Genomic DNA, 27,535 nt, shown 5'->3' with positions numbered 1-27,535 from the left:
GAATGACAGAAGATGAGATGGTTGGATGGCATCACTGACTTGGAGCTAAGTTTGAGCAAGCTGCCAGAGTTGTTGATGGACCTGGAAGCCTGGTGTGCTGCAGTCCATGGGGTCGCAGAGTCAGACATGACTGAGCAACTGAACTGAACTGAACCATACAACTCCTAGAAAAGAACATAAGCAAAACATTCTTTGGCATAAATTGCAGCAAAATGTTGTTAGATCAGTCTCCCAAGACAAATGAAATAAGGCAAAAATAGACAAATTGGACCTAATCAAAGTTAAAAGCTTTTGCACAGCAAAGGAAACCATCAACAAAATGAAAAGACAACCTGAAGAAAGCAACTCACAAGGAGTTAATATCCAAAATATACAAATAGCTCATACAACTCAATGTTCATGTTCATGTGCAAGTCGCTCAGTCATGTCTGACTCTTTGCAACCCCATGGACTTTGGAATTCTCCAGGCCAGAATACTGGAGTGGGTAGCCTTTCCCTTCTCCAGGGGATTGTCCCAACCCAGGGATCGAACCGGGGTCTCCCGCATTGCAGGCAGATTCTTTACCAACTGAGCCACAAGGGAAGCCCAAGCAATTCAATAGCAAGGGGGAAAAAAAAAATGGAAAGAAGACTTCAAAAGAAATTTTTCCAAAGACAACACTCATATAGCCAACAGGTACATGAAAAGATGCTCAATATCATAATTATTAGAGAAAGGCAAATCAAAACCACAATAAGGTATCACCTCAAAACCTGTCAGAACAGCTATTATCAAAAAGTCTGCAAATAATAAAGACTGGAGAGAAATGTGGAGAAAAGGAAACTCTCTTACACAATGTAAACTGATACAGCCACTACGGAAAACAGTATAGAGGTTCCTGAAGAAAATAAAAACTGAAATACCATATGATCCAGCAATCCTACTCCTGAGCATATATCTGGATAAAATTCTAATTTGAAAAATACATGCACCCCAGTGTTCACAGCAGCACTACACAGAATGGCCAAGACATGGAAACAATTTAAGTGACCACCAACTGGCTGGATGTTTCGAGAGAACAGCATCGAAACATGTATATTATCTAGGGGGAAACAGATCACCAGCCCAGGTTGGATGCATGAGACAAGTACTTGGGCCTGATGCACTGGGAAGACCCAGAGGGATCGGGTAGAGAGGGATGTGGGAGGGGGGATCGGGATGGGGAATACATGTAAATCCATGGCTGATTCATGTCAATGTATGACAAAAACCACTACAATATTGTAAAGTAATTAGCCTCCAACTAATAAAAAATAAATGGGAAAAAAAAAAAGAAGATGGTGTGTGTGGGGGGGTGTGTGTGTGTATACATACACATACACTACACACACACAATGGAATATTACTCAGCCACAAGAAGGAATGAAATAAAAGACAAAAAACTCCAACACAGAAAGACCTAGAGAATATCATACTAAGTGAAGTAAAGTCTAAGCAATAAGGATTTACCATATAAAACATCATGAGCTATATACATAATGTCCTGTATAACCTATAAAGGAAAATAATCAGAAAAAATACATGAAACTGAATCATTCTGTACACTTGAAACTAACACAATATTGTAAATCAACTGTACTTGAATAAAAAAGTAGCAGGGTTAAAAATGGATAAGAGATTGATTCAGAAATAAACAGGGTAAGACACAAATATATATAGGGACTGAAAAAGGGAATATAACTACAGATTCAACAGGTGTAAATAGACGTGAGATTATAATGATTAGCTTTATGCCAATAAATTTGAAATCTAAGGCAAATGGACAATTCCTAGGAAAATGTAGCTTATCAAAAATAACTCAAAAATAAATAGAAAACTCAAAACGGTATTTTAACTGTGAAGCCGTTTTTGCACAAAGGAAAATACCAGGATAGTCTGGTTTTTACAGAGTACTAAAGAGAAAGGAGCTGCACAGAGAACCCCAGGTGTCTTTAGGCTTTCCAGTACTCACCAAAGTACCCATCAGTTTACTTGTGTAAGGACTCTACCCAAGGCCAGTGAAAGAACTCAGAAGATGAAGAACAGTGCCTATTCCTACCTGCCTCACTGGAAACCTTGTAAGTTGACATTTTAGCAAGAAGCTCTACAGTAAGAAGCCTTAGAAGCAGTTCAGACAATAGTAAATAAAACCCTCTCTTGGGTTTCCATCTCCTTCAGATCTCAAACAATTACAGATGTTTGTGACCAAACTCACAGCTGACTGGAATTTCTGGCAACAAAAGTAAAGTCACTGGGCTTTTCGACACAAGGACTTCTTCCCTTTGCAGGGCTACTGCTACTAGCCTGTTACTGGGCCTAATGATATAGACTATTGCACAGAAAAAGAAGCCATGACTCCCTAATCCAATATCTCATTGTGCAAAGGGTTCTCTTTGAACCACATTCCCATGAAGTAGGACAAACTCCCAAAAGTTGCCTTGTCATATAGAAATTTAACAGCCAAACCTGGCTCCTAAAGCCTCAGCCATTTTCATAAATAAATGGCTGCCCATCCATTAGACCTGCAGTTCCCAAACAGTGGTAGAGGTGTCCCTGAATGCTCTAGCAAATTTACAGGGACACCAAGAGATATTTAAAAAATTTCAAGACAAACAGAGCCATATTTGATATCGTTCAGAAGCTGCATGAACTATCAGCTTTAGGTAGAACAGTTTCAAAGTTACATTACATTACATTCAGTTCAATAGCATCATATATTTGCAAAGTTGGGTTTTTAGCAATTGTGATAAAAAGCAAATACATGTGAAAATCGATCAGGAAATAAGGTAGTATTTACTCTGATACCAAGGTTTGAGAAGCTGTGCAGTGTCCAAGAAGCACAGACATTACATTAGCAAGTCACTATGGTAAAGAATGAAATAACAGCATTTAAAATTTATATATATATAACGTAAAACATCTACTAAGATGTTAAGACATAAATACTGAGATATTTGATTTGATTTTACTTAATAAACAGACCTTTTAGGTATTTATTTCAGATTAGAGATGCTGTGAAAAATTAAGACAGCACTAAGAACAGCATGAACCTGGAAGCTCTGAGAACGTCTGCGTTAGACAACACGAAGTCCTACCTACTGCTTTATCCAAACCACACTCCACGGGGCCCTTCCCTGTAAGACATCACACCTGGAAAGACAGCACAGTTCTCTGACAAAACAGCCTATTGCAACGCTGGGCAAATCCAATGAAATGCTGCATTAATCCATCATAAGGATGGGCACAATAAAAAGAAATGGTAAGGACCTAACAGAAGCAGAAGAGATTAAGAAGTGGCAAGAATACACAGAACAGCTGTACAGAAAAAGATCTTAATGACCTGGATAACTGTAATGGTGTGGTCACTCACCTAGAGCCAGATATCCTGGACTATGAAGTCAAGTGGGTCTTAGGAAGCATTACTATGAACAAAGCTAGTGGAGGTGATGGAATTCCAGCTGAACTATTTCAAATCCTAAATGATGATGCTGTTAAAGTGCTGCACTCAATGTGAGCAAATTTAGAAAATAAGCAGTGGCCACAGGACTGGAGAAGGTCAGTTTTCATTCTAATCCCAAAGGGTAATGCCAAAGAATGTTCAAACTACCATACAATTTTGTTCATTGCATATGCTAGCAAGGTTATGCTCAAAATACTTCAAGCTAGAATTCAACAGTACTTAAACCAAGAACTTCCAGATGTACAAGCTGGGTTTAGAAAAGGCAGAAGAACCAGAGATCAAATTGCCAACATATACTGGGTCACAGAGAAAGCAAGAAATTCCAGAAAAACATCTACTTCTGCTTCACTGACTACGCTAAAGCCTTTGACTGTATGGATCACAACAAACTGTGAAAAATTCTTAAAGAGATGGGAATACCAGACCACCTTACCTGCCTCCTGAGAAACCTATATGCAGGATAAGAAAGAACAGTTAGAACCAAGACATGGAACAATGGACTGGGTCAAAACTGGGAAAGGAGTAAGTTAATGAGGCTGTATATTGTCAACCTTCTTAATTAACTTATATGCAGAGTACATCATGTGAAATGTTGGGCTGAATGAAGTACAAGCTGGATGAGTCACAAGCTGGAATCAACACTGCCAGGAGAAACATCAACAACCTCAGATACGCAGAAGATACCACTCTAATGGCAGAAAGTGAAGAAGAACTAAAGAGCCCTTCATGAGGGTGAAAAAGGAAAGTGAAAAAGCTAACTTGAAACTCAACATTAAAAAAACTAAGATTATGGCATCCAGTCCCATCACTTCATGGCAAATAGAAAGGGGAAAAGTGGGAACAGTGAGATTTTATTTTCTTGGGCTCCAAAATCACTGCAGACGGTGACTGCAGCCATGAAGTTAAAAGACACTTGCTCCTTGGAAGAAAGCCTATGACAAACCTAGACAGCATATTAAAAAAGCAGAGACATTACTTCGCTTACAAAGATCCGTGGTGTGTAAGCATCCATCCAGCCAAAGCCATGGTTTTTCCAGTAGCCATGTATGGATGTGAGAGTTGGGACCACAAAGAAGGCTGAATGCCAAAGAACTGATGCTTTCAAATTGTGGTAATGGAGAAGACTCTTGAGAGTCCCTTGGACTGCAAGAAGTCCATCCTAAAGGAAATCAGTCCTGTATATTCACTGGAAGGACTGATGCGGAAGCTGAAGCTCCAATACTTCAGCCACCTGATGCTGAGAAGGACTGAGGGCAGGAGGAGAAGGGGTGACAGAGGATGAGATGGTTGGATAGCATCACCGACTCAGTGGACATAATTTCAGAAAACTCTGGGAGATAATGGAGAAAAGAAAAGCCTAGCATGCTGTAGTCCATGGGGGCACAAAGAGCTGAAAACCACTTAGCGACAAAGATGATGATTAATGACTTGTTCACTGTCTTGGATGCCCTGTGTGAGAAGCTGAACTTCAAATGGTGATCCTGGTAGGGAGCACACCCACTGGGGTACCGACTGAAATCTGCCAATACTAATGCCCTAGTTGTATAATCAGGTCATTAAGACGCTCAGAAGTGGATTAAGAAACTTCTACAATCTCTCACTACGGAAAAAAAAAATGCAGTAAATACAACTCATAAGCTCAGTCTTTATGTTAACCACATAAAGGCTCATATTAAGTGATTGTATCTAAAGAAAAGCATCTGGAAACCAACAAAGGAAATCAAGTGTGTGTGGTCATTATCTCTATTACAGCTCTGGCTCTATACACAAAACTACTACACTAAGGAAATCACTTATAAAGGATGAGGACTACAAATTAAAAATTCTAACAGCCTCCCCAATGAAGATCTCTATAGGGCTGACTGGATGGCTGTCTTCAGCTTTTTATAAGCTGCACACAATCATGTTAATTTCTGCCTCAGCCAAGTTCCCAAACGCCAAGGATATGCTTGTGTGGGTGTACTTGCTCTGACCTCAGTGGACAGATGAACATTCATAAAGCATCTGTTCTTACTTCAGTAAATGAACATATATTTCATATGACCTCAGCAAAGATCATTCTGATTAGATCAAAATCACCAGTATATGAAACAAGATGCTGACTTTGCTTCCCCAGTGGTTCTGGGGCTGCTATCCAGTCCGGTTACCACAGAATTCATCATTACGGAAAGAAGACAGTCAATGTGAGTCATTCCCAATAGGAAGTGACAGATTATAGTGGGTCAGGATTATAGTAGGCAGCTTCTGACATGTTTCCCAATGATCTTGCTGCCTAATATTCACATTCTAGTAATCCTCTCAAGTGTGGACTGAACGTAGTAACCTACTTCTAGCAAAAGGAATACAGCAAAAGTGATGCAATGTCACTCCTGTGATTAGGCTGCAAAAGACTGTGACTCGTTGGCTCTCTCTGGCTTTCTGGCATTTTGATAAAATAAGGTGCCATGCTGTGAGACAGTCTATGGAGAGGTCTAAGGAACAAGGGAGGTCTCCAGCTAACATTACTTACTTACTCGTATATTCTTGGATTAATACAAGTATCTCTTTGACTACCAGGAATTATTTTCTCCACTCCCAACCAACTGAGCTATTTTCTTTAGCTAACTAGTTTTTGTAAGGCCCACAAACATTTTATCTTGGCAATCACAAACGAGTTTAAAGTAACAGCACAGGACTATGTCAGCACACCAAATGGAGCACAGCATAATTTTTAAATCACTTTTAGAAACGTTGCCTTTTTTCATCCAGAGTTATCTTCAGTCATAGTAGAACAAGGTTCTGACTACATCCTCCTGGTTGAGCTTTTAAAACCCCTGGTTATCATCCTTCCTAGTGTTTCCAACAGCCTAGCTTTAACGATCACTTCAGGCTGTTTTAGATCCTGAATTTCCATTAGTTATCTCCAGATGGCAGCAGAGGACATCAGCTGAGACTCCAGTTTAGAGGTAAAAGTGAAGTTGCTCAGTTGTGTCCGACTCCTTGCGACCCCATGGACTGTAGCCCACCAGGCTCCTCTGTCCATTGGGATTCTCCATGCAGGAGTACTGGAGTGGGTGGCCACGCCCTCCTCCAGGGAATCTTCCCTATCCAAGGATGGAACCCAGGTCTCCCACATTGCAGGTGGATTCTGTACCATCTGGGCCACTAGGGAAGGTAAACACAACCAAAGGCAGTGGCCTGACTTTGTCAGAGCTCTCCAAACAGTATACACGTGAGCCTCCAAAAAGGTTTTCCCTTGTAGCTGGTTTGAAGATTAACCTGCTATGTGGCCTCTGGCTAACTTTCTGGGCAGGCCCTCAGAAGTTTGCCCGTTCTCCCCCCCTTTCCTCACACTGGGCTAGTAACACACCAGCCCACGTAGGTCTGAGTCCTGGCTCATTCTGCATCAACCCGATGGCTCCCCACCTGTCATCGTAATCATGCTCACAGACGTGAGCTCTGTGCACCCCACTGCCCGCCTCTCCTCCACCAGGCACCAGATTCGGCCTACTATGGCTTCTGTGTAACCAACGCCTCCCCAAAGGCCTTCGGCTGAATGCACCACTGAAAGTGCTATTGTTTTGTCAGCCCAGCTGCAGACTGGGTTTCTGGCCACAACGTGCTGGTAAAATTGAGCAGGTTCTGGGGTGGAGAATGTGGGTCCTGATTTGTAGTGTTTGCTGATGTCCATGGCATAACTCAACCATGGCCAATTTCAAGCCACTGTGATGTACTGAGGAACTGGGAAGAGAGAAATGCCCACAGTTAGTGACCATGAGCTGCTTTGAGGGGCTTGGTTTTGGTCAGGTCCAATGTATGTTTGGTGAAAGAAATGGGCACTTTTCCTCTCAACATAAATTTGCTCACTCCAGCCTTCATCTGTCCCTCACGGAGAACAGTTAGTCTTATGTCCAACTCAGGGTCAGGACTACAGTGAGGCAAAAATGGTATGTAAAGTGCAAAATTTATAGAAGCACTCACTCTCTGGATCATGCAGGTGCAAATGGTGCATGTATATGACCCTAAGCATGAAGACTTCCTTAAAGTCTTCCTTTTGTGCCCCAGGAATCTCAATGGTTACACAGCTTCTGCCATTAAATCAAAAGTGGACCGGCTCCCCTCCCCACTCCATCCTCCAGGTATAATGTCTCATCAGCACGTCTCTGTCTGTTCTTTTTTTTATCTCATAACGTGCTGGCACATTTGAGTTTCAGTCTAAACTTCTATCCCACTTCCAAGGCCCTACTTCAGTACTTTCTCTGCTTGACAAGCAGCCATGGTTTTGGGTTCAGCAAGACAATCACATTCATGAGACCCCAAAGGCGTCCCCTCACCAGTACTTGGTTTTGTCAGCAGAGAACAGAGCATACTACTTCGGAGTGACATGGGATATAAACCTTCAACACAAGTCCTCACAGCAGTCCAGGGCTGTTCTTCAGTCCCCAGAACGAGATCTCCGGTAGAAGACAACAAGATTACACAGGCGGGTACAGGACCCATCCCGGTTTAGGATGCTCATGCGACACACAGAAGACAACATCTCATACATCAGTCAGTTCATGAGTACACTCCAGCACTCAGCAAGAACGCTTGAGTACATCACACCACATTCAGGAATACCCAAGGCCATGGCTTCCCTCTGGTTATTTATTCTTCATTCACAATCTCTCGGCTCATGCACTATAGCAATCAAGCGTTACGTTTACCTCTAGGCAGCGCTGCATTGTTACACAGTTGTCATTCCCTCTGTAGTAGATTACAGAGAAGCAGTGCTAGAAGATCAACAAAAGGCTATTTTCATAGGACAAAGGAGAAAGGGGTTTGCTAACCCTTTACTCATATACAACAAGGTACAGTATCATAAAATTTCAGAATGCTGGGGATAAGAAAATATCCTAGAACCTCCCAGAGGAATAAAACGGGTCTCACTCAAAGTTTCAGTGATGAGAATGGCTTCACACTCTTTAACAACATCAGAAAGTAAAAGATAGTGGAGGAATATCTCCGAAATTCCAAGAAAAATAATTCCCAAAACAGAAATACAAATCTACAAGCTGTTATTCAAGTTTTTAAATGTAGATTTTTCAGATGTACAAAGTCTTAGAAAATTTTGCCTCACTGTCTCTTTCCTCAGAAAGCTTCTGAAGTATCTCTACCCCTTCCAAAGTAAGGAGTAATTCAAGAAAGAGGAACAAATTCAAGATATAGGGGATTCCTCCTAGGGCAGAAACAAAAGAAAGTCTCAGAACAGCAGTGAGGAGAGATTTCAGGATATTTTCACAAAGCAGGACAATGGAGTACAAGGAGGGTGAAGGACGGGGGAGAGTATCTGATAAGCCTAAATGTATTAAGAGAAGATGTGCATTTCTAACGGTTCAGGGGGTGAATTACTGATGGCATATAAAAAAAACTAAGGAAACAGAGAATCATACAACTAATAACTCTGGAGTAAAAGAAGTACTTAAAAAGAAAAGGTAGCAGTCTTTACTACACTGGGAGAATGGGAAGGGAAAATGCACAAATATTGAGGATGGTGATGTTTATCAGATACTTTTAATTTACTGACCTAACAGCTATTTCTTATTCCCTTCTCCCCTGCCTCCTTACATGATAGAGGTTAGAAAAGCTAATTACCCTCTTTGCAAGATTTTCTGGTAGTTCAGTTCAGTTCAGTCACTAAGTCATGTCCAACTCTTTGAGACCCCATGAACCGCAGCACACCAGGCCTCCCTGTCCATAACCAACTCCCAGAGTTTACCCAAACTCATGTCCATTGAGTCGGTGATGCCATCCAGTCATCTCATCCTCTGTCGTCCCCTTCTCTTCCTGCCCTCAATCTTTCCCAGCATCAAGGTCTTTTCAAATGACTCAGCAGATGACCAAGTAGCTGTTCCAGTCAAATAACACACAATCTGGTGAAATCTACCTGGAGTTTCTGGGGAAGCTTTACCCTCTTGGTTAAACAGGCAGATTTGGCTGCCATCCTCCTTTCCCTTCATTTCATCTTGGACATGGATTGATGCCTATACCTGCCAACAGTCACACTAAAAACACAAATCAACAAACTCAATATGCTAAAGTTGGTGGGCAGGAAGCAGAGAGTCTGAGTTACTCATGATGTAGCTGAGGTCCTGTACCAACTCTGGACAGCCCACCAGTAGTTTTTTGATTAAATGAGAGTCACCAGGCAGGTTTTCTGTTACAAGTGAATGCAATAAAGAACTCCTAACTAATGTAGGGTATATTAGAGCTAAATACTTATTCTCTATCAGTATTGGGAAGTCAATAAATAATGTCTAACATTTTTAAATCAAGAAAAACATGCTGAAGCATGTTATTTACTTAGGAACATGCAGTAAGTATCTAAAAAAATAGTTAAAAAACAAAAAGGATGCCACTGAGGAGTAGGAATTGGGGCCAGAAAGGGGTAGGGCTATTTTTCACTGTAAGCCTCATACGAAGGGTTCTGAACCAGATACTTCTTTGTTGTGGGGGCCGTCTGTGAACAGTTTGGCAGTGTTCTTTGGCCTATACCCACAAGATGGTACTAGCACAGGGAGATGGTGTAACAATTAAAAATGTTTCCAACTACGGTCAACTGATCCTACCAGATAAAACCACTCCTGGTTGAGAACTATTACCTTACATTACTATTTTATTTTTTTAATTTTCAATAATACTGTATGATTTTGATGAAACTAAATTATGGAAAAAGAAACTAATGGTATGAAAAAAGCTAGAAAGGAGACCACCAATGACTTTTCTCCCTTCAAGACCTCCCACTTTCCTTCCTGACTTCTCCCTGGGCCTAAGAGACTCCCTCCTCCCCTCCCCACACACAGAGACAGAACAGACACTTACCACCTAGAAACGCACACTCATAGTGGCTGCAGGTCCTGTTTGTGCTCTGAAGGATAAGGTTATTGCCAGCCTCATCCTGTGACACATGAAAAACCTCATTCAGAGGTATTAAAACAATTCTTTCACTTTCTTTATCAAGAAATTTTTCAACGGCAACTCCAAAACATGTTTTGATGGTTAACAGAACATGTTGGTCATCAGCAGCTTGAGGTTTGGATGAATATGCCAAGGTGAAATGGCCAAGTCGGGCTTGGTTCAGCCCTCCAAATGTAAATGAACTATTCAGCCTTACGCTGTACACCACGTTTTTGTAACTGTTCTCACAAGATCTTCTCAGCAACTGCAGAGCTTTTGTCAGGTAAAAATGGAAAGCTTTGAATTGGAAGCCATAGACATAATCTTTTCGAGACTGGCCAGCCACTTCCATAGCTTCATTGAACAGACGGTAAAAGGAAGACTGCTCTTGAGCTTCAGAAATATAGGCCATCAGGGCTATACCATAGTTATCCTTGAAATTCACAGGGAGAAAGAGCTGAGGCTTCCGAGCTTCCCACTTGGCTTCTGCATTTTCCCACACGTCTTCTAAGAGCTGGAGGCTTGCTTTTTCCTCCTTGAACAGTTGGGGAACATATTTGATTTCCATCCGGTTAGCACATTTCAGGTATTCATCATCAAATGCATTATCTGCCATACCTAACATTTCAGCTTTTACCTGCAAAGGAAAAGGAAATTAGTACTCTTGAAATAAAAATATTTAGTGTATACCATTTTCTCTCAATTTTCTGCAAAGAATCCTGCATCCTCTCAAACCCTGCCAAGACTCTCTTCCTTGCTCACAATGAACTTCTGGTATCTTCTTATATAGAAAGTATATTCCACTGTTAGTGATAACTTCTCCCAGCTGTGACACATTTATATGAAAGAGTAAATGGGAAGTATGAGCATGACCATGCTGATAAGTCATTCATCTGAACCCTGTAGTACAGAGGAAAGAAAATGAGTGTGAAACAAAAAAAATGGGTGGCAGTCCTGCCTCTGAACGATATTCTTAGCTAGATTTCCTCAACCGCTCAAGACTATTGACTGAATCTGAAATACTTTGTATGAAATACTTTACTAGATGGATAAATACATAAAGGCAAATATTACCCCTTTTTCTTTGAGGACACCCATCCCTTTTCTGTAATGTTTGGCTAGGACTAATTCTGCATCTTCAGCCCCTATGATAAGCAATGATGCAGGCTTAAAAGCCAGAGCACTCCCAGATAAACAAAAGGCTTTCTTTTCCTTCAACCATAAGCTCTAAGGATAATAACGGCTTGGGTAAGCCAATAGTTATCCTTTTAGTCCCTTGAAGAATCCTGTCTGCAAATAGAGCCAACAAAGAAAGGTTTATAGAGCTTAGAGGTGAAGAGAGATGAGGTCCTGATAACATTACTTAAGGCCCCAGTCTAGCATTACCTGAAAGCTGTATTTTGCTTCAGTTGTTCAAAACAGTAAATTCCCTATTCATCTGGGCTTTCTGTTCTATGCAACTGGAAAAGGACTAAGCCAGATAGATCTGGGTTCAAATTCCATTTCTGTTACTAACTAGGTACCAATTACTTACGGGATTGACATTTCTGAGCTTCAACAGCTCTCACTAAGGGAACACTTCTTCTTAGACGCCTTTGCACGTCCAGCATATTCCAATTGGCCATTAAAGGTCACAGTTTCTCAAGGCTATTTATTTTTCCAAATCTTAAGTCTACCCTTAGGCAATGATGTAAGACCCATAGTTTCAATGATCATCTGAATATCTCTGACCTGTTGTGTAAGTGCAAGATCTATGTATCAACTGCATAATTAGTAACTCCATTTGACTTCTGTATATCAACTGCCTACTTAATAATTTCACTTGAGGTACTCAAAGATCCTTCAAACAAAACAATCTAAGAGCAAGGCCAAACTTACAACCCTACTGTCTACAGCTAGCATCAACCTAGTCCTTATAAAAAACCCTCCATTCATTTGTGAAACTTTCTTGGATTTCTCCTTCTCACTCATGTCCTGCACTCCTAAGGCCTAAAAACCTTCTCCAGAGTGCTTTCTGTGTGTGCAGCACTAAGTGATATGAACACTTACTCATTTACTCATATGAATACTAACTCATTTAATCTTCGTGGTAACCCTGTGAGGTAGGCTCAGTTCAGTTCAGTCACTCAGTCATGTCCAACTCTTTGTGAACCCATGGACTGCAGCATGCCAAGCTTCCCTGTCCATCACCAACTCCTGGAGCTTACTCAAACTCATGCCCATCAAGTCAATGATCCCATCCAACCATTTTATCCTCTGCTGTCCCCTTCTCCTCCTGCCTTCAATCTTTCCCAGCATCAGTGAGTTAGTTCTTCGCATCAGGTGGCCAAAGTATTGGAATTTCAGCTTCAGCATCAGTCCTTCCAATGATTCAGGACCGATTTCCTTTAGGATAGACTGGTTGGCTCTCCCTGCAGTCCAAGGGACTCTCAAGAGTATTCTCCAACACCACAGTTCAAAAGCATCAATTCAAAAAAAAAAAAAAGCATCAATTCTTCAGCACTCAGCTTTCTTTATAGTCCAACTTCACATCCATAGGTAGGTAGGTACTATTATTAGTCCCTCTTTTAAAGATGAGGAAACTAAGGCAGGGAGATTAACTTGTATGGAATTCAGATTTGAACCCAGGCACTCTGGCTCCAGAATCTGTTTCTTAACCAAAATGTGTTTCTGATGATAAAGACCACTGACATTTATATAGCACTTAAAAAAAAAAGTTTAACTTTGTCCTTGTAACAACACTTATGAAAGGTCTGGAATAAAACTCACAACACCATCTTACAAGTAGTGCTAGTAGGAACTGTACTGGCATCAGAAACTGTCTGATTACCAGCCACAAAATATTCTGTTGGGAAAGTCACTGAGACCCCTGAAATTCTAGGTCCATAGGTCGGTTTCTTTAAGTGGGAATTTGAGCTTTACTAGATCAAATCATTGCCATCTCCTAGCCAAGAAATGCACTTTCCTCCACAGCACAGAATGTACCAGGGTGCATCCTGGGCACCAATGTCTAATTTATCTTCAAGACTTCAACATATTATAAGACATCACGCCCTGAAAACACCTCCCACATTCTTCACATCACATCCAAGAGTTGATCCACTATGTTCCTGTCTTTCCCCTGTGCCTCTAACCAGTCTCCACATGTCTAATTTTAGACTTCAAGTCTTTCTGGCCCAAGGCCACAGCTGATTGTGTGTTCTGAACAGTGAGTACCTTATGCAGTGAAAAAGCCCACAAATGCCACCACCATTCAGGGAAAACTGAATGGACACTAAGGAACAGGTACAAAAGCTAGGTGAACCCACTAATTATATTTTCTTCCTGAGTTATCCACTGAAACAAGGCTATACGGATGAAGCTTAATTACCAAAAATTTATTACAGAAATGTAAAAATGATTTAAAAAGGTATCAGTTAAATTATGAAACATTCATAAATATATCAAAATTATGTTGCAGAAAAATATTAAAAAGGCAAATCAAAATCACAGTGAGATACCACCTCATATCCATTAGGATGGATATAAAAATAAGGAAAAAAGGGAAAATAGCAAATGTAGGCAATGCTATAGACAAACAGAATCTTCATACACTGCTGTGTAAGTAATATAAAATGTGGAAAACAATTTGGCAGTTCCTCACAATGTTAAACATTGAGCCACCATATGACCCAACAATTATATACTTCTGGTATAAACCAAAGCAAACTGAAAACATATGTTCACACAAACAAAAATCTGAATGCAGAAGTTCGTGGCAGGACTATTCATTCGTAAGTCCTGAATGAGGAAATGGCAACTCACTCCAGCAGTCTTGCCTAGAAAATCCCATGGACAGAGGAGTCTGGGAGCTCCAGTCTATGGAGTCACAAAGAGTTGGACATGACTCAGCATGCATGCTCGAATTCATTCATAAGAACCAAAAAGTGGGGCCAACCCAAATGCCCAACAATTAGTGAATTGATAAAATGTGGCATAACCATGCAATGAAATATTACTACACTACAAAAAAGAACAAAGTACTAATATACACTGCAACGTGTATGAAGCTTGAAAATGTTACGCTCAAAGAAGCCACAGAGAAGGCTAGATATTGTATGATTCCATTCAGATGAAATGTCCAGAATCTAAAAATTCATAGAGACAAAGCAGATTAGTGGATCTCAGGGGATACAGGGAAGAGGGAACTTGAATTGACTGCTAACAGCTACAGGGCTTCTTCTGGGGGTGACAGGAATCCTATAATGAGATAAAGTGATGATGGTTGCACAACATAGAGAATATATGACAATCACTGAACTATACACTTTAAAATGGTATATTTTTATATGGGAATTACACTTCAGTTTTTTAAAAGTCACACTGCAAAACAGATAACAGAATATACAGTGATTCTATAAACAATATTTCAGAATATTAAACTCAAAATGGATGAGGTTTTTAAGAATTTAACACATTTTAAAGAAGGCGCTTCAAATCAGTGGACAAATACTCAGTAGTGATGTGAGAGCTAACAATGTGGGGGGGAAAAATCAAGTGAGATACCTGGCTCATATTTTACATAAAAACATGTTACAGAATGTTTAAAGATTCAATTGTAAAAAATAAAGTCATGAAAGTTCTATCAGAATAAAAAGAATACTGAACGTGAGAAAATAGCCACTATATAAAACATGGGAAACAAGCAGACATTGTATTGTCAACTTATATGAAGAAAAATACATGTTTTTAGACTATCCGATGCCACGGACAGACACCTATAGCACAGTATTAACTTAAAAAGGTTAAAAAAAAGAATACGATATGTAGTGTGAATCTATCTTGTAAATTACAAACATAAATACATAGAAAAAAGGTGAGATGCCTACACACCAACAGATTAAGACTCATTGCCTCTGGGTGGAAAACTGTGGATGATTTTTACTTTCCTTCCTTTGTCTACTTTTAATTTTTAATTTTCTACAGTTAACATGTATCAGTGTGTAAAAGGTAAGATCTACATCTAAAAAAACTAACTTAATACCTATTCTATCTGTCCTCATTTCTATCATCAACCCACACACATGCCTCAGGCAACTTTATACCAAGAGTTCCCGTTCCAGTGACCACATGCTTCCCATTCCTAACATTACCTGGAGGATGTCCATTAGAATCATAGGTGCCAACAGCACGGTGACCATTTCAAAATGTCCTGTCTTCATTTTTCTTTTCTAAATTAAAAAGGAATTCCAATTTAGTAGACTTAAAAAAAAAAGTTTAGAGAAGTAAAACGGGATGACACACAGGATATACATTTTTTCATTCTGGGTAAGAGTGGATATCATGATGGTTAGGAAGTGATTATGAATAAATTCCCAATGGCTGAAAGGGTCATTAGATTTTGTCTGGTGATCTAACACCTTCATTCTACACATGAGCAAACAAAAGCTCAGAAAACTTCAGATATTTGCTCAGGATTAAATATGTGAATTTCCATTCTCCTGTAGACATGTTGTCTCTCCCACCAATAGTCACTGATAGTCAATTTTTCTTCCTCCCACTCAATCTCCCCTCATCATACACAGAAAATCACAAACTAATAAAAAAAGGAAAGAAAACAGATAGGTCTCCTAGCTCCCAGTCTCCAAGAATTCTCCAGGAGTTAGTTATCTACACACATCATCCATTCTTTATCCTCTCTGCAAACCAAGTGATGCCCATTTGGTAGGATGGAGACAGGTAGTGGTAAAAACTAGAAGGTTATCCGGGGTGTTCTGTTTCTCCCAAATAGTCACATTTAAGAGAAACCAAGGATAAAACAAGCATCCTGACTAACTCGCTGAAAGCAGGAATGAGAATAAGAAGGAGGTGAACAGGAAGCAACTCTGGTAAGATTATATAACTCTACTGGCTGTGTGCCCAATATTCATCCCAACATTCATGAGACAGAAGCAGGTAAACAGGAAGTAAGAGTCCATCAAGGGCTGAAGCCGTCCCAGAATCCCTAACTGATTCAATTAATTAAAGCCTGCTTTATGGCTTTTTCCACATACTTAAAACAAAGTTGACATGACTGGAACTGAATTAAAATCTTTTTTTCATCCTACCAATCACCATATTCTGGCACCTGAAAGTGGGGATAAACAGCAGAGGGGAAAGAAGATAGTCTTCCCTTTGGCCCCAGATTGCCATCTTTATTCACGAGCAGTTTCTTTCATTAAAGATATTGAAAGATAGCACAATGCCACTTCTGTGTTAATCATCCCTTTAGAAAAGAGATTTTGAAAATAACACTTGACAGATAACTGTCACAAGGCAAGCTCTGAATGAGGATTTTCTTGAAAAATCTTCACTTCCTTAGTCTGAATGTAAATAAGTCAAAATGTTTACCTGGCTTTTCTGCCTGTGAAGTTTTAAATGATGCTAGGTCTCCCTGTTTCCCCACTCTCTCAGTTGTGGTGAGGGTGTCTTCAGGATAGGAGGTTGTTGACGCTGAGAGCTGAAAAGGGAATGCTCTTCTTTTTATAAACATCCCCAGCAGTAGCTTGGCAGTGGCACATTACCTCATTTGTGTTCTGCTATTTATATCTGGCCCCCACACTATCCCTTGGAATCACCACCGTTAACACATGAAATCTCCAAGAGGCTTGTAAAGCCACAGCAATTCCCTCCAACCACACAGCATGTTCAGTCTGAGCCCTCAGTTCTGGGCTTCTCAGAGAGTGATCACACTTCCCATTCCTAACCTTTTGACCCTTTGATTCTGAGATGTCAAACTAAAGCAAGGATTTTACCCTCGCTAGATGGTTCACATAACTCAGGGGACTTCCTGTGTTAATCACCAGCTACGGTGATGGCTATCACCATTCACTCAACTGGCTTACTGTATTTTAGGTACTGGGCCAGGTGCTGGGATGCACAAGGAAAACAAATCTGAAAAGCACTCAAACTAGCAAAAGATATGAAACTTATCCAGAATACATGTTAAGAATCTTAAGTACAAAGCCCAGTGAGTGCACCAAGAAGGGAAGGATTTGGCGGCATCTGCAACTATAGCTCTCATTTGAGTAAAGTACACCTGGCAAATACATTGACTAGTAAATACAATGTTGAAGACCGTATGTTATTTGTTTTTCTCTCCCTGACTTATTTCTTGGCATAATGCCCTCAAGAGCCATCCATGTTGTTAAAAATGGCATTTTTTCATTCTTTTTATGGCTGAGTAATATTACATTATATATGTACCACATCTCCTTTATCCACCTAACTGTTCATGGACACTTAGGTTGCTTCCGTATCTTCTTCTTGTTCAGTCGCTCAGTCGTGTCCGACTCTTTGAGACCCCATGGACTGTAGCACACCAGGCTTCCCTGTCCTTCACCATCTCCCAGAGCTTGCTCAAACTCATGTCCATTGAGTTGGTGATGCCATCCAACCATCTCGTCCTCTGTTGTCCCCTTCTCCTCCTGCCTTCAATCTTTCCCAGCATGTAAATAATGCTATCAAGAACATCAAAGTACAGAAATCTTTTCAACTGTTTTCATTTTCTTTGGGTCAATACTCAGAAGTGGAACTGTTAGATCATTTGTTGTTACTGGTGCTGTTCAGTCACTAAGTCATGTTCAACTCTTTGTGACCCCATGGATTACAGCACGCCCAGCTCCTCTGTCCTCCAATATCTCCCAGAGTTTGCTCAAACTCATGTCCACTGAGTTGATGATGCTATCTAACCATCTCATCCTCTGTCACTCTCTTCCGTTTTGCTTTCAGTCTTTCCCAGCATCAGGGTCGTTTCCAATGAGTTGGCTCTTGCATCAGGTGGCCAAACTATCAGAGTTTCAGCTTCAGCATCAGTCCTTCCAGTGAATATTCAGGGTTGATTTCCTTTAGGATTGACTGGTTTGATCTCCTTGCTATGCAAGGGAATCTCAAGAATCTTATCCAGCACCACAATTCAAAAGCATCAGTTCTCTGGTGTTCAGTCTTCTTTATGGTCCAACTCTCATATCCATACGTGACTACTGGAAAAACCATAGCTTTAACTATATAGACCTTTGTCAGCAAAGTGATATTTCTGCTTTTTAATATGCTATCTAGGTTTATCATAGCTTTCCTTCCAAGGAGCAAGCATCTTTGAATTTCACAGTTGCAGTCACCCTCCACAGTGATTTTGGAACCGAAGAAAACACAATTCTGTTTTTAACTTTTTGAAGAACTCCCCGTATTTTTCATAGTGAATGCACAAATTTACATTCCCACCAAGAGTACATAGTATTTCTTTTTCTTCACATCCTCCAACATTTGTTGTCTTTTTTAATAAGAGCCATTCTAACAGGTGTGAGGTGATATTTCATTGCGGTTTTGATGTGCATTTCCCTAATGATTAGTGATACTGATCTTTCCATGTGTCTGCTGGCCATCTGTGTATATTATTTGAAAAAAATACCTCTTCAGGTCTTCTGTTCATTTTTATATGTATTATTTCTGATTGAGTTGTTATGAGTTCTTTACATAGTTTGGATACTAACCCTTTATCATATGTATGGATTTGCAAATATTTTCCACCATTCAGGTTGTATTTTCATTTTTAATGGTTTCCTTTACTGAGCAGAAACTCCTTAGTTCAGTTGAGTACCATTTTTTTATTTTTGCTTTTACTGCCTTTGCTTTTTGTGTCAAATTCAAAAAATCACTGCTAAGACCAATGCCAAGGAGCTTACCACTTATGTTTCCACTAGTTTTATGGTTCAGGTTTTACATTCACGTCTTTAATACATTTTGAGTTAATTTTTGTGTGATGTGAGAGAGTGGTCTGGTTTCATTCTTTTGCATGTGCCTGTTCAGTTTTTCCAATACCATTACTGAACACCATTCCCAACACCATTTACTGAAGAGGTTCCTTTCCCCATTCTATATTGGCTCCTTTGTTGTAAGTTAATTGACCATATATGCATGGGTTTATTTCTGGGCTTGCCTTTCTAGTTCACTGATCTATGTGTCTGTTTTTATGCCAGTACCACACTGTTTTGATTACTATGCATGTGTGTTAGTCACTCAGTCACGCCCAACTCTGTGTGACCCCATGGCCTGCAGCCCACCAGGCTCCTCTGTCCATGGGATTCTCCAGGCAAGTATACTGGAGTGGGTTGCCATTTCCTTCTCCATTTGATTACTATAGCTTTATAATAAAGTTTGAAATCATGGCACACAATACTTTCAGCTTTGTTCTTCTTTCTCAAGATTGCTTTGGCTGTTTGGAGGTTTATGTGGTCCCAAACAAGTTTTGGGCTTCACTGGTGGCTCAGATAGTAACGAGTCCACTTGCAATGCAAGAGACCTGGGTTCGATCCCTGAGTCAGGAAGATCCTCTGGAAAAGGGAATGGCAACCCGCTCCAGTGTCCCTGGCTGGAGAATTCCATGGACCGAGGAGGCTGGCAGGCTGCAGTCCCTGGAGTCACAGAGTCGCATAAGACCGAGCAACTAACGCTTCCTTACTAAGCAAGTTTTAGAATTTTTTTTGGCCCTATTTTGTGGAAAATGCCATTGGAATTTTGAAACAGATTGCACTGAATCTATAGATTGCTTTGGGTAGTATACACATTTTAACAATATGGATTCTTCTAGTTCCTGAGCATGGAATATCTTTCTAGTCATCTTAGTCTTCTTTACCTTCTTTCATTGCCTTGATTAAATTTATTCACAGATACTTTATTATTTTTGGTGAACTGTAAATGAGATTATTTTTCTTTATTTCTCTTTCTGATAGTTCATTATCAGTGCGTTGAAGCATAAGAGATTTCCGTGTATTGATTCTGTATCCTGCAACTTCACTGAATTTATTAATTCTAGTTTTTGGAGGAATTTTAGGATTTTCTGTATATAGTTTCATGTCACCTGCAAACAGAGACAGTTTTACTTCTTCCTTTCCAATTCAGATGATTTAATTTCTTTTTCTTGCTGGACTGCTCTGATTAGGACTCCCAGTACAATGCTGAGTAAGTGTCTAGAGTGGCCATCCTGGTCTTGCACCTAATTTTAGATGAAAAGCTTTCAGCTTTTTATCATTGAGCATATTAGCTGTAGATCCATCATAGACAACCCTTATCATGTGGAGGTACATTCCCTCTATACTGACTTTGTTGAGAATTTTTTTTTTAATCAAAAATGGGTGTTAAATTTTGTCAAGTGCTTTTTTCACATCTGTTGTGATGATCACGTGATTTTTATCTTTCATTTTGTTAATCTGCAGTATTTCACTGATTGATTTGTGACTCTGAACTATCTCTGCATCCCTGGAATAAATTCCACCTGATAATGATGTATATTATAATACTTTTAATGCAGTTTGCTAGTAATTTGTTAAGGATTTTTACATCTATGTTCATCAGGGATATTGGCCTGAAATTTTCATTTTTTGTAGCGTCTTTGTATGGATTTAGTATCAGGCTAAGAATGGCCTTATAAAATGAGTTATGACTCAGACATGTTTCCTCCTCTTTCTTGGAAAAGTCTGAGGAGGACTGGTGTTAATTCTTTTTCAAATACTTGGTAGAATTTGTCATTGAAACCATCTGGACTTTTATTTGGGGCAAGTTTTTAATTATTGATTCAATCTGCTTACTAATAATCTGTTCTGATTTTTTTGTTTCTTCCTGATTCACTGCTGGAAGGTTGTTACTAGGAATTTATCCATTTCCTCTAAGTTGCCCAAATTATTAGCATATACTTTATTTGAAGCAGTTTCTCACAATTCAGTTCAGTCACTCAGTCGTATCTGATTCTTTGAAACCCCATGGACTGCAGCACACTAGGCTTCCCTGTCCATCACCAACTCCTGGAGCTTACTCAAACTCAAGTCCATCGAATCGGTGACGCCATCCAAACATCTCATCCTCTATCGTCCCCTTCTCTCCCTGCCTTCAATTTTTCCCAGCATCAGGGTCTTTTCCCATGAGTCAATTCTTCGCATCAGGTGGCCAAAGTATTGGAGTTTCAGATTCAGCATCAGTCCTTCCAATGAATATTCAGGACTGATTTCCTTTAGGATTGACTGGTTTGATCTCCCTTGCAGTCCAAGGGACTCTCAAGAGTCTTCTCCAACACCACAGTTCAAAAGCATCAATTCTTCAGTGTTCAGCTTTCTTTAGGGTCCAATTCTCATATCCATACACAACTACTGGAAAAACCACAGCTTTGACCAGACAGACCTTTGTTGGCAAAATAATGTCTCTTCTTTTTAATATGCTATCTAGGTTGGTCATAGCTTTTCTTCCAAGGAAAAGCTTTTCTTCCAAGTCTCTTATGATCCGTTATATTTCTGTGATATCATCTGTAATGTCTTCTCTTTTGTTTCTGGTTTTGAGTTCTCTCTTTTCAGTGAGTCTAGCTAAAGATTTATCCATTTTGCTTATTTAACAAAACAGCTTTTGATTTCATTCATCTTCTCTATTGTCTTTGTTTCTTTTCATTTATTTCTAGTATGAATTTTGCTATTTCCTTTCTTCTAACTTTGGGCTTTATTTATTTTCCTCTTTCTATATAACTTCTATATTCACTGGGAAATCAAAAATTCATATGACTTGCTTTATTGTGGTAACTTGGAATCAAGTCAACAGTATCTCTGAGGTATGCCAATATATTTACCTTTAGCAGTGAGTTTTATATTTTCATATGTTTTGTTGTTATTAATTAGCATCCTTTCTTTTCAGCTTAAGTAAGTCCCTTTAACATTTCTTGTAACACTGGTTTAGTGAGTGATGCACTCCTTTGGCTTTTGCTTGTCTGGAAAACTCTCTCCTTCAGCTCTGAATGGTAACTGCAGGCAAAGTATTCTTGGTTGTAGGTTTTTTCCTTTCCTTGCCACTCCTTTCTGGTCTGCAAAGTCACTGCTGGAGAAAATTTTCTGCTGGTGTTATGGAGGTTCCCTTATACATAACAAGTTGTTTTGCTCTTGCTGCTTTTAAGATTCTCTCCTTGTCTTTAACTTTTGACATTTTAAATATAATGAGTCTTGTGGGTCTCTTTAGATTCATCTTATTTGGAACTCTCTTAGCTTCCTGGATCTAGATGTCTGCGTCCTTCCCCAGGTTAGGGAAGTTTCAATCTTCATTTATCCAAATAAGTTTTCTCCCCTTTTTCTCTCTCCTGTCCTTCTGGCGCTCCTGTAATACAAATGGTAGGCACTTGATGTTGCCCCAAAGTTCTTTATGCTATCTTCACTTTTTTACTACTTTGATTTGGTGAGTTCTTCTACCCTGTCTTTGAGCTCACTCACTCTTTCTTCTGTTTCACCTAATCTTCTGTTGAATCCTACTAATGGATTTTCCAGTTCAGTTACCATACTCTTCAGCTCTGTGACTTCTGTTTGGAATTTTTTTAACATTTTCTAATCTCTTTGATAAAGTTCTCATTGTATTCATCCACTCCTCTTCTGAGTGCAGGGAGCGTTTTTATGATTATCACTTTGAACTTTTTATCAGGTTAATTACTTATCTACTTATCTCTACTTTATTAAGATTTTTCTGAGGTTTTATCTTGTTCATTTGGAACATGCTTCTCTGTTTCTTCACTTTGCTTGACCTTCTGTCAGTTCCTATGCATTAGACAAAACAGCTGCCTCTGCCAGTCCTGCAGGGTTGGCCCTGTATAGGAGACAAACCTTATCATTCAGCCCTGCCCTAACACTCTTGGTTGTTTCTCAACACCATTGTGATTATCCAAGCCGCCTATTTTATTTTTAATAGCTAAGGGAGAACCAAGATCAGTTAGTGTCCCAAAGGGAAAGATCTCACTCAGCATCTAAGTTTAGCCTGATTAGAAGCCAGACCCCCACGCGGCAGCTTTTATAAATACAAATAAACAGTTTTGTCAGACCACAAGTACAAGCCCTGCTGGCCCCCAGAGCCAAGTGATCTGGAGGTATCCCCTAGGCAGCTGTCATAAAGATCAGGGCTCCAGATGAGTATGTAAGCTCCTTTCAGTGAGAAACCAGTTAAGCTGTGGCATGGTAAAGGGAGGGAAGAAAGATGGTATTCCCCAGCCCACATCACCTGAGAGGATCTCTGTAGCCTCTGGAAGTGCTTCATACCTGAGACTTGTCCTATGGCCAAAGCTCCAGGACTGGAAAGCAGGACTCTTTCACAGAAAGACTAGGGGAAAGTTTTAGTCCACTGTCTGTGCAGTGACCTGGGAGTGGTAGCCTTCTAAGAATTGTATCTCTGATAGTTACAGCCCTGGGGGACCCAGGAATGTCCCTGGCTACCAGACAATCAAGGGATATTCCCTGGGCAGCAGCTACAAAAACCAGAGTGCCAGATGCAAAAACTGGGATACCAGATATTTATAAGCGCTCCCTTTCAAGAGATGCTGACACTCAGGAGTCTAGCAGAAGGGAAAGATAATGCCCCCCCTTCAAGGTCTCAGGTTTACAGTTATCTTATATATGTTTAATTAGAAACCCGTCCCTTGGTTTGCAGCAATAATAAGCTAATATTGGCCCTTTTCACACAAAGATTGAGCTCCTAAGTCTGCTACCTCCTGCTTTGCCCTGGGGGTGATTACTGTTTAAGAACTGTTTCTCTTTGGTTACAGTCTCATGGAGCCTACAAGCTAAGCCTGGCTGGCCACTGGAACCAGGTGAGTAGAGGTGTCCCCTGGCAGCATCTGAAAAAATTAGGGCACTAGAGAAGGGTATAAGCTTCTTTCTGAAAGATACCAGCAAGCTGGAACAACGTAGAGGGAGAGTGCACAGATGTAGTCCACCTGCCTCCATACCCTGAAAACAGCTCTATAAGCCCCTATGCTGCTACTGCTGCTGCTAAGTCACTTCAGTCATGTCCAACTCTGTGTGACCCCATAGACAGCAGCCCACCAGGCTCCCCTATCCCTGAGATTCTCCAGGCAAGAACACTGGAGTGGGTTGCCATTTCCTTCTCCAATGCATGAAAGTGAAAAGTGAAAGTGAAGTCGCTCAGTCATGTCCGACTCTTAGTGACTCCATGGACTGCAGCCCACCAGGCACCTCCGTCCATGGGATTCTCCAGGCAAGAGTACTGGACTGGGTTGCCATTGCCTTCTCCAATAAGCCCCTATAAAGTATGACAAATCAGAAGTCTGTCCCTCCAGCCAAAGCTCCTGGACAAGCAAATAGATTTCTCTCTCAGACGGACCAGAAGTGTGTTTCAGTCTACCCTCCGTGTAGTGCCATAGGAGTGGTAGTCTTTCAAGAAATGAATCTCCAAGTACAGTCTCATGAAACCCAGGAACACAAGTCTTCTTGGCCTCCAAAGCCAGGTGATCCCCCAAATGGCAGCTGCAAAAACTGGGTCACCAGATATAAAAATGGAGCAGCAGATGTGTACAGAAGCTCCTGAGAAATACTGGTGCTCTGGAGTGCAGCCAAGTGAGAGCACAAAGATGGCACCCACTGGCCAGAGCGATGGCTATGGTTTAGTCACTAAGCCATGTCCAGCTCCTTGTGACCCCATGGACTGTAACCCACCAGGCTCCTCTGTCCATGGGATTTTCTAGGCAAGAATATTGAAGTGGGTTGCACATCCTTCTCCAGCGGATCTTCCCAACCCAGGGATCGAACTTAAGTCTCCTGCATTGTCAGGCCGTTTCTTTACCACTGAACACCAGGGAAGGCCAGCTACAGTGAAGCAGAGTATAAGAATGGAACATACCAAAGAGAAAAAAATAAATACTTTTTTTTTTTTTAAGAGTTGGAGAAGGAAGTTCTAGGAGTCCAGTGGTTAAGACTTCACCTTCCAATGCAGGGGGTACGGGTTTGATCCCTGATCAGGGAGCTAATATCCCACAGGCTTTGCAGTCAAAAACCCAAAACAGAAACAACATGGTAAGAAGTTCAAAAAAAGACTTTAAAAACAATGGTCCACATAAAAAAATCTTTAAAGAAAAAAGATTTGGGGGAGATGGTACTCACTGGTTTTAGTAAGGCAAAAAGGGATTGTGAAAAATGGTACCCAGTGACTATAGCATAAAGATGACACCCACTGAAAGCAGGAAAGTAAAGAAATAATGGACCTGTGGGTTTTAGCAAGGCAGAGCAAGGGCATGATGACAGCACACATTAGCCTCCTTCCCAGGAGAATACTCCAGCAGGCCTTTGCCCCTCAGACCAATTGCTCTAAAATTAACAAACAAGTCTTTCATACATAAATGTGGACGCTTTTCAAAGGGCTCCTTCTGCACTGCCCCCTGGAGCAGATGAGTCTGCACACAGGCCCTTTAAGACTACCTCAGTTTGTCACAGCCCCGCCAGTCTTGTATGTGAGCCCTGCCAGTCTTTAAACCCAAGTGTTTTGAGGGCTTGTCTCTCAGGTGACTGTCTTTAAAGCTGGGGTGCCCAATGTGAAGTAAGAACCCTTTACTCCCCAGGGCAAAATTCCAAGTTATGAGCTACCTTCCAATTGTGGGCTGCAGTACCAGAGTTGGGAGTTTATGGCAAGACTGTGCCACAGTCTTTCCTACCCATTTAGAAGTGGCTTCCTTCACATTTGTCTGATGTGAAGAACTGTTCCACCAGTTTTTAGTTTTTCCCTAGAAGCAACTATTCCATACATGACTGTAGATTTGGTACACCCCTGGGAGGAGGTGAGTTCAGGATCTTCTTATATCGCCATCTTGAACCAGAATCTCCAATTTTTGACCCTATTTCATTCATCCATCCATTCATTCAACAAATATATGAGTCTTCACAATGTTCCAGGCACTGATTTAAGTACTGCAGGTATATCAGTGAACAAAATAGACATTATGCCCTTGTCAAATTCATATTCTTGTGGGAGGGGACAAACAACAACTAAAATAAATAATTATGTAAGTGTGTTAGAATATAGTAACTTATTTTTTTTTAAAGTAATACAAAAGAGACTGGTTTGCATGGGGAGTCTTCCATTTAAAGCGGATGGTTTGGGAGATGAAAACATGATATATAAGCAAAGGCTTGAAGGAGATGAGGGAGGTCAGCCACCAAGACTGTGGTGGAAGAGTGGTCAAGAGGAAGAAATACAAGAGACTGATATGGCTGAAATAGAAGAGTGGTAGGTAAGGAAGAGCTGTGGAGATAAGGTCAGCAAGGTAAGGGTGGTAGTGGGAAGGTTAAGAGTTTGTAGGCTCTTATAAGAATCTCAGATCTTATTCTAAGAGAAAGGGAGTAAGTGACAAGGTTTGAATGGAAGTATGACAAGATTTGACTTATTTTTTAAGATGATGACCCCCTGGCTGTTCTGCTATGAACAGTCTGTAGGGTGAAAGCCAACCAGTTTACCGGTTATTATGATAATGAAGGCTTCCCTTGTAGCTCAGTCGGTAAAGGATCTGCCTGCAGTGCAGGAGACCTGGGTTCGAACCCTGGGTTGGGAAGATCCTCTGGAGAAGGAAATGGCAACCCACTCCAGTATCCTTGCCTGGAAAATCTCATGGACAGAGGAGCCTGGTGGGCTGCAGTCCATGGGGTCGCAAAGAGTCGGGCACGAATGAGCAACTACACACACACGTGATAATGAAAGCAGAGACTGTGGTGACGTGAACCAAGATGGTAGGAGTAAAGGTGGTGAGGTTGTGATCGAATTCTTTGCATAATGCTGTGAAATCACCCATGTTGTTGGATCAATAGCTCTAAAACTAACTACAGTGATGGTTCCACAATTCTGTGACTAAACCAAAGACCACTGAATTATATACTTTATCTTATTTTATATTTTATTATTATTATTTTGGCTGCACCATGCATCATTGAGACGTTAGTTCCTTGACCAGGGACTGAACCTGGGCCCCCAGCAGTGAGACTGTGAAGTCCTAACCACTGACCCACCAGGGAACTCCCTGAATCATATACTTTAAACACATGATGTTATTAATATATGGTATCTCAAGTGAATCTCAGTAAAGCTGTTCTTTAAAAGAGGAAAGACTTACTGATACATACAACATGGATGAATCTCAAAAGCACTGTACTAAGAAGTTAGTCACAGAAAGCTACATACTATATGATAACATTTAGATGACATTCTAGAAAACATAGAAATGTAGTGACAGAAAGCAGAGACTGCCAGAGCCTTGGACAAGGAGACTGACTACAAACTTTTTGGGGTGATGAAATGTTTTATATCATGATAGTACTGGTGGTTACATGATA

At 40.5% G+C, this 27,535-nt stretch overlaps 1 protein-coding gene across 10 annotated transcripts in view; it reads right to left on the bottom strand.

Moving 5' to 3' along the window:
• Window positions 1–27,535, bottom strand: part of ART3 (ADP-ribosyltransferase 3 (inactive)) — a 135,586-nt gene that overhangs the window by 23,097 nt on the left and 84,954 nt on the right. For 9 of the 10 annotated variants that reach the window (XM_043448390.1, XM_043448391.1, XM_043448386.1 and 6 more), the window contains exons 2-3: window positions 15,527–15,604; window positions 10,320–11,031 (exon numbers count right to left, since the gene is read on the bottom strand). In XM_043448390.1, coding sequence (XP_043304325.1) covers window positions 10,320–11,031; window positions 15,527–15,595 — 781 coding nt within the window. In that variant the 5' untranslated portion in view covers window positions 15,596–15,604. Of the gene's footprint in view, window positions 1–10,319; window positions 11,032–15,526; window positions 15,605–16,763; window positions 16,913–27,535 lie in introns of those variants that run through there. The other variant, XM_043448389.1, reaches the window with a different exon arrangement.

The sequence above is a fragment of the Cervus canadensis genome, chromosome 26, assembly GCF_019320065.1.
Source record: "Cervus canadensis isolate Bull #8, Minnesota chromosome 26, ASM1932006v1, whole genome shotgun sequence".
Classification (NCBI taxonomy): Eukaryota; Metazoa; Chordata; class Mammalia; order Artiodactyla; family Cervidae; genus Cervus; species Cervus canadensis.
The sequence above is the reverse complement of the archived record's forward strand: the minus strand, read 5'-3'. Positions and strand labels throughout refer to the sequence as shown.